At 35.7% G+C, this 13,834-nt stretch overlaps 1 protein-coding gene and 1 non-coding gene across 2 annotated transcripts; one reads left to right on the top strand and one right to left on the bottom strand.

Annotated features, from left to right (window-relative positions):
• The first annotated feature begins 755 nt into the window (after positions 1-755).
• LOC139783109 (uncharacterized) lies at positions 756-8,041 on the top strand. Its single transcript, XM_071722235.1, has 3 exons — positions 756-1,103; positions 6,741-7,080; positions 7,164-8,041. The coding sequence occupies exons 1-3, from the start codon at positions 1,034-1,036 to the stop codon at positions 7,429-7,431; spliced, it is 678 nt and encodes a 225-aa protein (XP_071578336.1). The 5' UTR covers positions 756-1,033; the 3' UTR covers positions 7,432-8,041.
• Positions 8,042-13,560: 5,519 nt separating this feature from the next.
• Trnam-cau (transfer RNA methionine (anticodon CAU)) lies at positions 13,561-13,633 on the bottom strand. The gene has a single exon. It is a non-coding gene; the product is annotated as a tRNA-Met (tRNA).
• Between the last annotated feature and the right edge of the window lie 201 nt (positions 13,634-13,834).

The raw sequence follows: 13,834 nt of genomic DNA on the forward strand, positions 1-13,834 counted from the left end.
CTTCATCTTCCGTGCATATCATATTCCGCGAAGGATAGGACGGTAAAAGATTTTTTATAGCTCGTATTAATATTGAATGATGCTGGTTTCTACGAACATTTTCAGAATTTATTGTGTCTCGCTCCAGAGCCGCATCTTCTTGGAGCTTTTCGTAATGAAGCCAACAAGCGCGAGCAACGAGACGACCGAGACCGACAACAGCGGAAACTCAGCAAGCATCCGCCTTTCAAGCACTGAAATCATAGAAACCAGCTATACATTGTACGCTTGCAGAAAAGTTTCACATTCAATTTATTCCTCCCGTTTCGCAGTAATCGCTCGCCAATGACTTCTTCTCCACATCTGCATCTGCTACCGTCTCTTTTCCCGCATACCTCTCCATCTCACTCTCTAGTTTCCACCGCCCCGTGCACCTTTACCCGGATCCACTTAAATCGAAGCATGCACCGAGTTACCGGATCGCGAGCGTGGGGAGGACCCAACTGTAGAATCTCCCGACCAATGGCAACGCCAGGGTTTCACTTTCTCACCCCCGTGTCCCAGTCTCCGCGAACCAATCGGGTGAAGCGTGCCGGTCTCGTGGTGGAGTGAGAATGGCGCTTCCACCCCCAAAATGGCTGCGAAATCGCGCAGGCATTAGGCAGCCCGTTCAAAATAAACGGACGGATTAATTCGAGGGGGTCGCGGGAGCGGCGTGGAGGGTACGCGAGCGCGTATCACCCCCTTTCGATTTGCAGACTCTCGGTATGTGTGTCTCCACCCCCGCGATAGTTGGCGGCGGCGATAAGGATGACGAGAGATGGTACTGGGGTTCGGGGACCAGGTTTCCGGTCAGCCGTAGTGGCCGTCGGCGACGCAGAATGACGCCGAGCGTCCGTACGATAGCATGAAAGTCGCGGATTTTTTTGCGGCGCGAGTGTGTTCACACAACCCGTGCTGAACTGTCGCCGTTGATTACCGTCGCTTCGTCAGGGAGAATACAATTTCAATAAACAATCGTGAACGTTGCGAGTGCACCACTTCTTCGACGGTGATGATGCAGGAGCACAAATCTTTCCTGATCAGAGATCTTCTAGGGGATGTATTGGCTGATCGAGTTCAAGGTATCTTCACCACCAAAGCACATAGCGCAGCGGACAAAAATCGTATGGAAGATAATCAACGCGAGATAATAGATATTGATGATAACAATGTAGTCCTAATGTCGGGATGCATTAATCATTTCCTAATTACAAGAAGTGATCGATCTCTTCCGTACGAATCGCAAAAATTACCGCGATTAACTGAACAATTATTACATTAAAACACATAACTATTACATTTTATCTTTCTAAACGTATAGGGTGTTTCCTAAGTAAGTACAAAAATTTGAAGCGGACATTCTTATTTTAGGAAGAAAAGCTTCTATAAACATGCCCTAAACTGCTTTGTTTTCAAAATACAGGATGTCAAAGTTGTGAAAAAAATATGAAAATTTGGAAAAGGTTTAAAGACATTTTTTTCAAAATTGGTGCGCGTTACATGTCGTATTAAGAATCATTTTCCAGTACCGATTTTCCAATACCGAAACATTTTTAGATCCACCAGAGGCGTGCGTCTTTGACACCCTGTATTTTGAAAACAAAGCAGTTTAGGACATATGTTTATAGAACCTTTTCTTTCTAAAATAAGCCACAGAATATTCCCTTCAATTTTTTTGTACTTACTTATTAGGAAACATCCTGTATAATATGTATATTTATAAGAATATCATAAATTCTCATCATCCCTCGAAGAAAAAACTCGGAAATAAGTACGATTACTCTAATATTGTCGCCATATAATAGATGGAATGGAATAGGTTGGAAATTACAGAAATATTATAGATAAATAATTCAAGTAAACTTATATAACAAAAATAAATTGAATTATTATACAATTTTTTTATTCAATCTTTTAGACAGAGGTTAAAACAAAATAGCTTTAACCAAACATAAAACACGTAAAATTATATACTATTTTAATATACATTAGAAATTTTTCATATATAAATAATTATAAATTTATCCGTATGTTTTCTTTCTTCTGTATATTTTTGTCCTCTTGTATAATCTCTGTTTGTACACAAGAAGAATAATAAGAAGAAGAATTCAAAAATAATTAAAAAGATAAAAATTATAAGCAGTAACCAATACCATTTAGAATTTCCTTTTCCGTTATTCTCGGACTCAGAATTTCCATGTGCTTGGGCTTCTTCGTATGCACAGTCATTACTGATAGTATGATAACAATTATCGATGGTTATATGACTGCCTTGCACATCATTGTTAACCTAACCTCACTATCGGTTTTCATTGTTAAACACATTCTTTTTTCTAATTTTTTCTCGCGTAATATTTTCGTTTCCTCAACAATCGTGAGGACATCGACGTATCTTCGATATCACTCATTATTTCAAGTGTCTCAAAACTACAATTATGACCACCTATAATTAAGAAGACAATTTGTACAAGACAATTCAGAAAAACTGACACAATTATTAATTATGCGTATAAATTGTATATTATATACTACGTAAATTTTATCTTGGGGAAAACTAGGTAAATTTCAGGATTATATTCTGGACCTATCAGGGTATTTAAAGCTATAGATTATCCAATCCAGGCCCTAAGGTTTATATCTAATTTGGGAAAAATCTGTCAGTGGCAATCTAGAACCCATGTAGATTTTCCCGACTATTCTTTATCTAGGTAAAATCAAGATAAATTTCTAGGGCGTATTCTGGACCTAGACGGATATTCCAAACTAAATTTTTCTATCCAGGCCCTGTACTTAATTTCGGCAAATAGAGGCAGATTTCTACTTGGAAAATTTTAAATTTCTTAATTTCCAGGAGGTCGATTATGTATCTTGAAACGAGGTGAAAATTACAAAAGTGAGGAAATTTACTAGAGTAAAACTAGTAAATCTGTTTACTTTTAATTTTCACTTTGTTTCAATAAGATACATAGTCGATTGTCAGAAGATAAAATACTATCGACGAGTCCGATTATTCTAAAAAAGGAAACAGTTCCCACGCATATAGAATTTTTCGATTTATGTAAAGCTCTGCCAAACGAACGTATTTTCAAACAAAATTTTTTAAAAAATTTTTATGCAGATTTTTATTCTTGTATAAATTTCAAACAAAAAGTTATCTGGTTGTCAATTATAAAATTATTCTAAATTGAAAAAATTAAAATCCAGGAGGAGGGGCACATGTCCCTCCTAGCCCCCACTCATGGGCGCCCATATTAAACATAATTTTTTTTAAGTATAAGATCATCACGCAATAGAGCATTTTTTTAAAGCGTATTTTGTCGCAAATTGCATGTTGATATCATTAATAGTTTAGGAAGTATGCAGTTGAAGAAATAGGTGTCGAGAAAAGCACATTTAAAGTTTCAATTCTTGTTATTTATATTAAATAACAAAAGTTATTCTCAACTTACTTTTAGCTATTCGTAGGGGCATATAATAAGATTTCTGTAATAAGTACAACTTTCTCGTGCCCAAAAAATCTTCTGCATAGCTGCCTGAAGCTACAGCGTGTTGCACCTAGCCATCGGCATCATGAATGTGGTGTGCATCTATTTTCTCACACACTATTAAATTCGTGGTATCAAATTATACACAATATGAATCATTTTTAACCATTCCTATAAGTCGTCACTGCTCCTACTCAACATGTCGTTAATTTAACTAAAACAATGTTAATTTAACTAAATCAATGGAGCTAAAATAATACTGTTTTGTGTTAAAATAATAAATTTTGACATGCATGGTAGTTAAAAATAACAAAATGTTATTTAAGGACGTTCTCCGGTCCTTATACTAGAGAAAATCGATTTTCTTTAGATTTTCTTGAAACTGTGAATATACGTTAATTTAGGTGTGCTTTATGAGTGGTATAAATTTCAGTACCTCTTCCGGTATGAAAAATAAAGATACTGAGCCTCAAAGTTTCAACTTTTACTAATGAAAAGGTTTTCCAGGCCAAACGGTAAGAGATACGAGGTTGGTCAAAAGGACCAAAGTTGCTCCTCTCGTCGAGTTCTATAAGGAAAAAATGCCAAAATTAAAAAAAAATTAAATTAAAAAATTTTTTTGGTAAAAATTGAAACTTTGAGGCTCAGTATCTTGATTTTTTATACCGGAAGAGGTACTGAAATTTATACCACGCATAAAGCACACCTTAATTAACGTATATTTACAGTTTCAAGAAAATCTAAAGAAAATCGATTTTCTCTAGTATAAGGACCGGAGAACGTCCTTAAGCCAAAGTATTGGTTTAAATTTAATAATATTTAATAGTGCAATGCTAATATTTATATAAATTATCTCCATTATTTATATTCATGATAAATATAATTGTAACAAAATATAGCGTAAAAAAATATGTGTGTGTGTGTGTGTGTGTGTGTGTGTGTGTGTGTGTGTGTGTGTGTGTGTGTGTGTGTGTGTGTGTGTGTGTGTGTGTGTGTGTAAAATTGCAGCAAGGCAAGCTGCAATTTTTTACAATTGCTGGTATCGCTCAATCCTCGGAATAACTATCTTCTATACAATAACATTGAGGCTTTCATTATTATTTTTATTGAAATCGCCCAAAACATTATTTCAGTATAGATCTTTGTTGCTTAATTTTACCTAAATTAACTTGATTGTATATAAAATGTTTATAAAGTTTTTTTACATAGATGCTGTGCTCTGTTCGACAAGCGAAAAAAGACTAAACATTCAATTTTTTCTAGCGCTTTCGGCATAACCGTTTTTGTACTTTTACTCAAAAAACTTTAGGACGTGTTATAAGAATACGATAAAAAAAATATTTCTCGCAATAATTATTATTAATAATGCATCAAGACACGTTGGTAACTCGCTTTGAACATAACCTGATAAAACATTTTCCATATAAATATACATAAAATATATGAAATATGTCCATATATGGTTTCTATCTTTTATATTATTTCTGTTTGTACATATAGGAAAAATAAGAAAGAAATTTAAAATTAATTAAAAGGATAATTTTTGCATAATTGTTTCTTTTATAAAAAGTAAAGTTTGGAGAAATGAGAAAAAATTACCTATATATAAGCATATAATATATAAATGTAATAATCGTGTACCTATATAAAATATGATTATATATGATTATATTCAAAATATTGTATAATCGGAATTTTAATTTTTATAAAAAAATAATGCAAAAGTTATTTTTCTAATTATTCTTTAATTATTCTTTTTATACATATATACAAGGTGCCCCATTTTAAACAATCACTCCCAAAATCTTTATTTTTTTTCAATTTTAGAGAAAAAATGTTTCAGACAAAAGTTGTACGGTCTGGAGGGAATCGAACAAATAATGATGAAATCAATTTTCAGCAAAATCTATTTTTCAATTTTCACCCCCTTTTTTGATTGCGTATTTTCCGATACTATATCATATCATATTCTCCACTTCTTAATAAAAATATTATTAACTCTTACAGATCTTTGGAAACGTTTCAACTGCTACAAAATTTTATCAAAAATAGGGGTATTCCATTTAAAAAATTGAAGGTGACTTTTACGTGACATTGAAAAATAGATTTTGCCGAAAATTGATTTCACGATTATTTGTCGCTTTCCAGACCGTACAACAGTTGTCTGGAACATTTTCATCTAAAATTGAAAAAAAATAAAAATTTTGGGGATAATTGTTTAAAATGGATACCCTGTATAAACAGAGATTATACAAGCGAAAGAAAACATATATGGACATATTTTATACATATTTATGTATATTTTTATATAAAAAATGTTTTATTACAAACTTCGTTAATTTTTTTAATTTTGACGTGAACCTCATCAAAACAATTTTAAAAGTACATATTATATGTTAAAATAAAAAAAGATCGATTTTTTACCTTTTATACTAGTTTAACCTCTTAATTTCGCGAGGCGATAATTATTATTTTTTCCACGCAAACATTTCCGAACACGTGACAGATCGTCAGAATTCTCGTTAGAAAATGGATCCCGTGGTGCGATTCTATTATTTAAATGCGGACGCAGAGCCACCGGGGGTGACGAACCCTCTTGGAGGTGGTACCCCATTAAGAACAATTCTACAGATGGTTCGAGGTGCCGAAAGATTCGTTAGGGCTCGTTAGTCTCGGGGTTTTTATCGAAGGTTATTACCCCCTAGCGCGCCGTTACAAATCTATTGGCTAATTCTCAGAGGGTGTAGCAGGTTTCGGTAATTGAGATGGTTTGCTCTCTAACCGAGATCGATCAAGATCGATTGAGGTTTGCTGGATTATTATTTCGGTAATAGACTTTGCCCGACCGACCGAATCCATTGATTGGATCAGCCAGAAAATTATAGTTATTAATATATAGCAAAGAAACGCGTTGTCTCCTAGGATATTTCTCTATAGATATGTAGTTAACGCAGTCAATAACATCCATACAGATAAAAATATATTTTATTTTTTTATATAAATAATCCAGTAACTTGAAATCCTGTCTTACGTTGAATTAACGGAAGAAAATAAAAATTAGTGATACAAAATTGGAGATTTCAAAATGTATAATTTATCTCGTACTACAACTTTAATTATTGCAAAGAACATTAAAAAATATATTCTGTCGGATCAGTTAATGTCTAATAAATTATTATCTAATCATCGGGAAATTATTCCTAAGAATATAAGTTTCACAAAAACATGTTGCAGAGGACTCGGAGGATGATTCGGCGGTCCATTCGGATTCCGAGGACACCATCGATCCTGGCAGCAGCCCTTGCACGCGTCTAGGAAGTCCTCCACCGGCGCTCTCGCCGTCGCCCGGTCCGGCAACTACGTCTGGAAAATCTTGCGGAGTGATCGCTAACAATGCACCGCCGACCGGTAGGAAACCACGGAGACGACGAACCGCATTCACTCACGCTCAGCTGGCTTACCTCGAGAGGAAGTTCCGTTGTCAGAAATATCTCAGCGTGGCGGACCGCAGCGATGTCGCCGACGCTCTATCGCTCTCGGAGACTCAAGTGAAGACTTGGTATCAAAACCGAAGGTAGAGGAAAATTTATCGTAGGACAGAGAATAAGATCAGCAGAGGTAAGAGGGACAGCTTTGCACACCACGATTTCGTTGCAGGACGAAGTGGAAGCGGCAGAATCAGCTGCGATTGGAACAGCTGCGTCATCAAGCTACCGTCGAGAAGGACCTTTTGGTACGCAGTGTGGGCCTCCATCACGGTAGCATAGACGCTTATTGTTCACCGTACAATTCGCAATCGCAGACCAGCCATCCGCCACCACCGCCACCGCCGCCAGCACCATCCACCGCTTCCACGGCGGCGTTTCTTTCAACGGCGGCCGCGCTCTTCCGAAATGTCACCTACGTCCACGGCTGTCCCCTCTAACACGCGTAATCTCGAAGGTCTCGAGATCGTTTCCAGAAGATCGAGCAATTTAACTCGGAGCTCCGAAGAAACATTTCGACGAACTACTTGTGGTGTGAGTGTTAACACAGTGTTTCAAAACTCTTCGATTCATTCTTCATTATTTCGGAGTTTCTCAAAGGACGATGGGTAACCTGATTTTGGCTGCGCTGATAGAACCTTCTTATGCATGTTTTCTTATATTATTTAATGTACTGAATCATTACCAAACGTTTATTTCAAGCTGATATGATGGGAAAATAGCGAAAATCACATTCAAAGTAGCAGATTTGTAAAAATCTGAACAAAAACTCAAAATTATATAACATTTTTTTACCCTTCCTTCCTTCTCCTACTACTACACCCCACCCCCTCTACTCTTACTTAACTTAATATCACTCATTCTAACATTAAAAAACTAGCTCAATCTATCACTCAACCTAACCTAACCCAACATAACCAAATCTACCCAAAATTGCCCCAAACTAATCCATTCCCCACCTAATTTTTCTTCGTGTCCCTTCGTTCCCATCCGCCTTCACCCTCTCTCTCTCTCTCTCTCTCTCTCTCTCTCTCTCTCTCTCTCTCTCTCTCTCTCTCTCTCTCTCCTCTCTCTCTCTCTCTCTCCCTCTCTCTCTCTCTCTCTCTCTCTCTCTCTCTCTCTCTCTCTCTCTCTCTCTCTCTCTCTCTCTCTCTCTCTCTCTCTCTCTCTCTCTCTCTCTTTCTCTCTCTCTCTCTCTCTCCCTCCCTCTCCCTCCCTCCTTTTTTCTCACACACACACATTCTCTTCCTGCATATATTTATTCAAAGTGTACAAATTCGTGCGAAAATATATCTCTCTGGAAATAATTAAGATGTACATCTTACATACATTTTTAAAAAGAATAACTCGGGGGAAAAATAGATTTGGTCTTTGTTTGATTAATAAATGTGTAATAATTCCACATCTGAAAATAATTGAGTTATCCACCCCGCATACATTTTCGAGATATACAAAGAAAAATGGATTTAAGATATTTAAGAAAAAAGATTGCTTCATTTTCTAAAACTTAGACTGACATAGACTGAGGTGCTGATTATGACGCAGAGAAAAGTGCGTTGCTCTGGTTATTTTATGTTAGAATGGATGATGTTAGTTATAAGTAAGAGTGAAGAAGATGGGGTGGGAGATAGTAGGAAGAGAAAGAAAGGATAAGAAAATGTTATATATTTTTTAGTTTTTGTTCAAATTTTTACAAATCTGTTACTTTGAATGCAGTTTTCGCTATTTTCCCATCATATCAACTTGAAATAAACAATTTAATTGATAATGATTCAGCATATCAAAAAATATAAGAAAACGTGCATAAGAAAGGTTCCATCAGCGCGGCCAATACTTATCCATCGTCCTTTTAGCGAATTAGTTGGAAAGATTTGCATTAACAAATCGCTTTATACAGCAACCAATGAGTAAGAGAAACGTCTGTATATTACTGTTCTTTCCTTTTTGTTGCGTTATATCTTTCTTATAATGTTATGTTTAAAATTTGGATATTGATCTTGTTCAAAGATTTTTCTGATTTAATGATAAGAGAGACAAATGAATGAGCATAAACTATAATTATCCTACGTTAATTATATAAATCTGCATACGGTTAAATTTCAGCATGTTGAGTGTTGCAAACACTTTTGTACTCGAAAAATTCTGTAGTCCTTTTTTCCACCTTTCCTCTTGCATACCAGCTGTTAAATGAGGATCAAATAAGGATGTAAATATGTAATTACAGAGTTTCAATAGTTTTAACAGTTTATCTTTCACATACCGAATTTAGTGAAATATTCAACATTAATATTTTACGTCTTCTTGAATGAATGGCAGAATTTCCATAATCGATACTGTAATAATGTTACAACATCATTATAATATGACCACAAATGCGATATTAATATTTCATTTAGAAGATAAATGAAAAGAGCAGCTGTTTTGTCGAAAGAAAGAATATGTGCTGCAACTTGGTAATATAAATTGAAACCAGAGGTTTTATTGACGATTAATAATTTAGTAACAAATTTTATTCGTAGATATTTTAGCGTCTTAGTGTAATCTTGATGTGCGGGTGAAAGTAATATTATTAATTATCCAATGTGCAATGTTCGAGCACGTACGCAAGGCAAGCGCTATTATCCCCAGTAATTTAGTTAATTATTGTTATTCGTCGTCGATAATCTATCGAATAATTTTTCCGAAACAGAACGTTATTTGTAGATAAATAAATTATTATTAAAACCCATCAAAGCCGATCGATATTTCATTTAACATACGCTCAGTCTTTACTCACACACGCTTGAAACTTTTATACTTTTCGCTTCGATTAAAGCTGATCCAGACAATTTCGAAGGCAAAGCACAAAGCGTTTGGATACATTTCGTTATTATTTTACATTTTTATCTTTCTTTTGTCAGTGGATAATTTCTTGTAACTAAAATCCACACGTGGCAATGGGCACGTGGCCAAGCACGAATAATTGGTTGAAACCGATACATGTCGAGTGGTTCGACGGTGCTCGTGTGGACTGGAATTGGCGTGTGTTGCGGATCTAATTGCATGGAAACAACGAGAGAATGTGCAACAATTGATGCGATTGTCATGATGACTTTACGAAGAAGTTACTCGCACTAATTAAAAAAAAGCAACTATTACAAGGTATATGGATAATTTATTTATTAGATTAGACAAAAATCGCTATAATATCCGAGAAATTGAAGGAAAATGCATTCAAGAAAATCGAAGTGCTAAAAGAATTTGCATTTGTTATGTATTTCGAGCGTTAAACAATTGCTATTACATTTGTTTTGCAAAACTAAACAAAAAGAAGAAAATTCTGATAGATTTACGTTAAAAATAGAACACCATTTTCATGGTTTAAAAAAAAAGTTCAGTTCTCAATATCGATTTCTTGAAAAGCCTTACGCGGTTTTAATTTATATAATTAAATTTTACATAATATTGTAATCATATATGTTTCCTTTAAATACAATTGACAATTGACTAAATAAATTTACATTTAATATGTTAGAATAATGTCATCCGTTATAAATAATTAAAATTGTTTTGTTTTTGAATGAAACATTGTAGAAACGAATACATTATGGTTTCACCATTCGATTCTGTTTCTTTCCCAGGAGCAATGAGGGAAGGAAATAAGACAATGGGAAGAATACTTCCGAGTATATTCAGAATGAAATAAACTTCGAATCGATCTCTCCATATGCTCGACGTAAAAGAAGTATGAACTTGCTACTCTGAACGTGAAATCATATGGATGAAGTCTCGCACTTCTCGTTTTATTCCTATACTCTATTATTCGAGCTTTATGCGATATGTGTTTTCAGGAAATAAAAAAAAGCCGGGATTCCACCTGTAGTTTACATTTTAGTACGTTGAATCGTATCACGGCATTAGTTTCTCAGACAATCAGCGAATTTCGATCATCGTAACTTGCGCTTAATAATCGTTCTCTCTAATATCTCGAAACATCGAATTTTAATATTATCGAATTAAAAAACTTGGCGAATTTTTCATAAGTACAGAATTTACAACAGTTGTACAATAAAGTATATGTAAAAATTCACTTGATTAATTTTAAGTAAGAACTTCTATGATAAGAATAATATAAATTTTATAATATACACCTGTATGGCCGGTATTCATAGTCCGTTCTTATTTCAAGACCGTCTTAAGTGATGTCTTAAGATGCTAATACGGCACTGTGATTGGTTTATGACATCTTAAGATTGTACTTAAGTTAAGACGATCTTAAATATAAGAACCTAGCTGATATAATGTATAATCACGCTTTTAAGATATAAATATCTATAAAAAATCTTTAAAATATCTTAAGAAAATTTTTTAAAAAATATGGAAGTTTTTATCGGAAACGCGCATGTTAATACTTTTATCTATCTCCATAGTTCAATATGCGATCATCTTTATCAAGAGCCGAGGGGGAATTCCAACCGAGATACGTGAGGCAAGTGGCGTTCGGCCACGTGCGTATTGTATCGCGACGAATAGCCACGCACACGCGTGTGCATACGTGCGTAAGCCCATGTTGGCACTTGGGCACGTGCTTCTTATTCCTCCTTGGCTGGCTTCGTGTCTCCATAGTGCATCGTTAAATACTTTGCCGTGAGGGACGACCCCCCGTACGTGCGCGGGAAAGAAATTCTTCGGCCTGTTTCGTATATATGCAGACTCCTTTGCATTCTCGATCGAGCGTTGCATAATCCTTTTGTTGCTCGCCAACCCCGTGAACTGTGATTATTATTAAACTGAACTAATAGAATATTCATTACACGCCTCTTGTTTTTGCCACAGAACTCTTGCCAGAGACGACGAATAAGTTCCCTCATTTAGATTTTAATCCACGTACGTATAGGCGAGCCGATAACCATTAGAGAGCGTAGGCAGAAGCAAGAAACGTGAAAAAAAGCGATCCGCGGGAGCTTCTAATTCTTTATAGAGCAGAAAGCAGCGAAGTAATTGCGGGAGAAAAATCTGTATATCGATTTCTCTCTCTTTCCTTGCCTCTTCTCTCTTGATGAAAGGCAAAAGCCAGAAGTAAAGAAGGTCGGTGATCTCGGGTCGGGAAAAGAAGGCGAGAAGGGTGATAACGGGTGATGGCCTGGCGGGGAAGCAGAGATAAGGGGGCAAAACTGAGTGTAACGAAGCTCTGACTTTTTAATTGGAATATATTCAAAAAGCGGTACGCCTTTTCACCGCGATGCGCCGTGAATACGACCTGAATCAACGCGGATTCCACCGGGCTCGCTGTGGATCAACTAGGAATTTCCCGATTTCCGGGAATCGCACGGAGTGACACGGAAAGGACACAGCGTCTCATTCCCCCCCCTCCCTTTCTTTTTCTCGCATTATTCACGAACGACTGAATGGCGCGTCTCAATGACGATGTAAAATATGCTAAATGGAAGCAGGGTTTTTTTAGTCTATTCATAAATAGAGACCATTGCCTCGGTTTTTGCGATAATTGCACGTTCTACAAACGTGCGTGAGGATGACGATTAATGAATCGTGTCACCAACAATTGAAAATTATACGATTTCAGAATTGAAAAAATTCACCCGGATAACCAAATCTGTCGAGAACAGTTTTTGGAAGTGCCTGCTGCAAACTTTGTCGATAAAATGCCAGCAGAAATATAAAAATATCTAATACTAATAGAATATAATAGCATACTGACTGCAGAAACTGAGCAAAATCTGCCGTTTCGTAATTGTTTAAATGTTTACGCAATGATAAATCAGATAAATATACATATATACTGCTCGGTTTCTGCCGACAAAATATGAGTTTAATGCGAACACAGATGATATCGAATCTGTTGCGATAGGTATCTGAGCAAATCTGCTGCCATCAATCTATTGTCGCATCACAGACAGTTTGCTTGCTGGACAGTTACGAATGTTATAATTTACTAATGATAAATCATTTTGATTATTATTTTTCTCATTAAAACGATTTGCACAAAGTACCTTTTCTGAAGAAAGTTATGAAACATCAGATTACTATTGTAAGAAACCGCGAGCGATGGCTATTCCTTCAGGAAGACGGCGCGCGGCACAGCCCGCGGCGAATCGAGCTTAATGGGCTGTTTGCTTGCAAATTGTGCTACCGCTAAAGGGCAGCAAACAATTCACGACTCATTTTAACTTCAACATTTCAATCCCGAGAGCCGACAGACCCTTCTTGCGGGCGTCGCATTTACATAATTGTCTCTTGTGCTCCGTTTCTTTTCCAAGCGAACCGCTTTTCCCTTATTGTTCATCTTCCGTAAATTTTAAGGATCCAAGAAGCAATAAAAGCACTTTATATATCGCTTGTAATAAACAATTAAGAATTCTGCCTTAACTATAAAATCTTTATTTATATAAAAGAAGAGTTAGCATTTTCTTATTAACATTTTATAAATAATTTCATTTACATACAGAATAAGAATTAACGTTTATTGGATTTTTTAACTATTATGTCATATAATATAAACGATGGACAAAATACGAGATGTCAAACCTAAGTTGCTCTTATGTACCAAAAAATTAAATAATGCAAAAAAATGCCCCGGGTGAGGATCGAACTCACGACCTTAAGATTATGAGACTTACGCGCTGCCTACTGCGCTACCGAGGCTATTGCGAGAGAGTTTACTTCTTGTATCTTTCGTATCTTAAGTACACAAGGTAAATATGATCAACAGATTTACGTAATATTCGTATATACTTGACCGGAAATTAACGTCTTTTCAAAGAACCTCTAAGTATGAAATCGTTTGTATTTCATATGAAAACTTTTGAAGTGCAATTGAAAAGTTTTGCAAGTCATTCGTTTATA

The sequence above is a fragment of the Temnothorax nylanderi genome, unplaced genomic scaffold, assembly GCF_030848795.1.
Source record: "Temnothorax nylanderi isolate EJ_2023f unplaced genomic scaffold, tnyl_v1.0 TNYL_tig0469_pilon, whole genome shotgun sequence".
Taxonomy (NCBI): Eukaryota; Metazoa; Arthropoda; class Insecta; order Hymenoptera; family Formicidae; genus Temnothorax; species Temnothorax nylanderi.

What these genes read in the sequence shown, in the direction of transcription:
- LOC139783109 (XM_071722235.1), top strand. Translation starts at nt 1,034, where the DNA reads ATGATGCAGGAGCACAAATCTTTCCTGATCAGAGATCTTCTAGGGGAT. An exon ending in ATTGGCTGATCGAGTTCAAG is followed by an intron (nt 1,104 to 6,740) that starts GTATCTTCACCA and finishes AACATGTTGCAG; the next exon opens with AGGACTCGGAGGATGATTCG. An exon ending in ACTTGGTATCAAAACCGAAG is followed by an intron (nt 7,081 to 7,163) that starts GTAGAGGAAAAT and finishes ATTTCGTTGCAG; the next exon opens with GACGAAGTGGAAGCGGCAGA.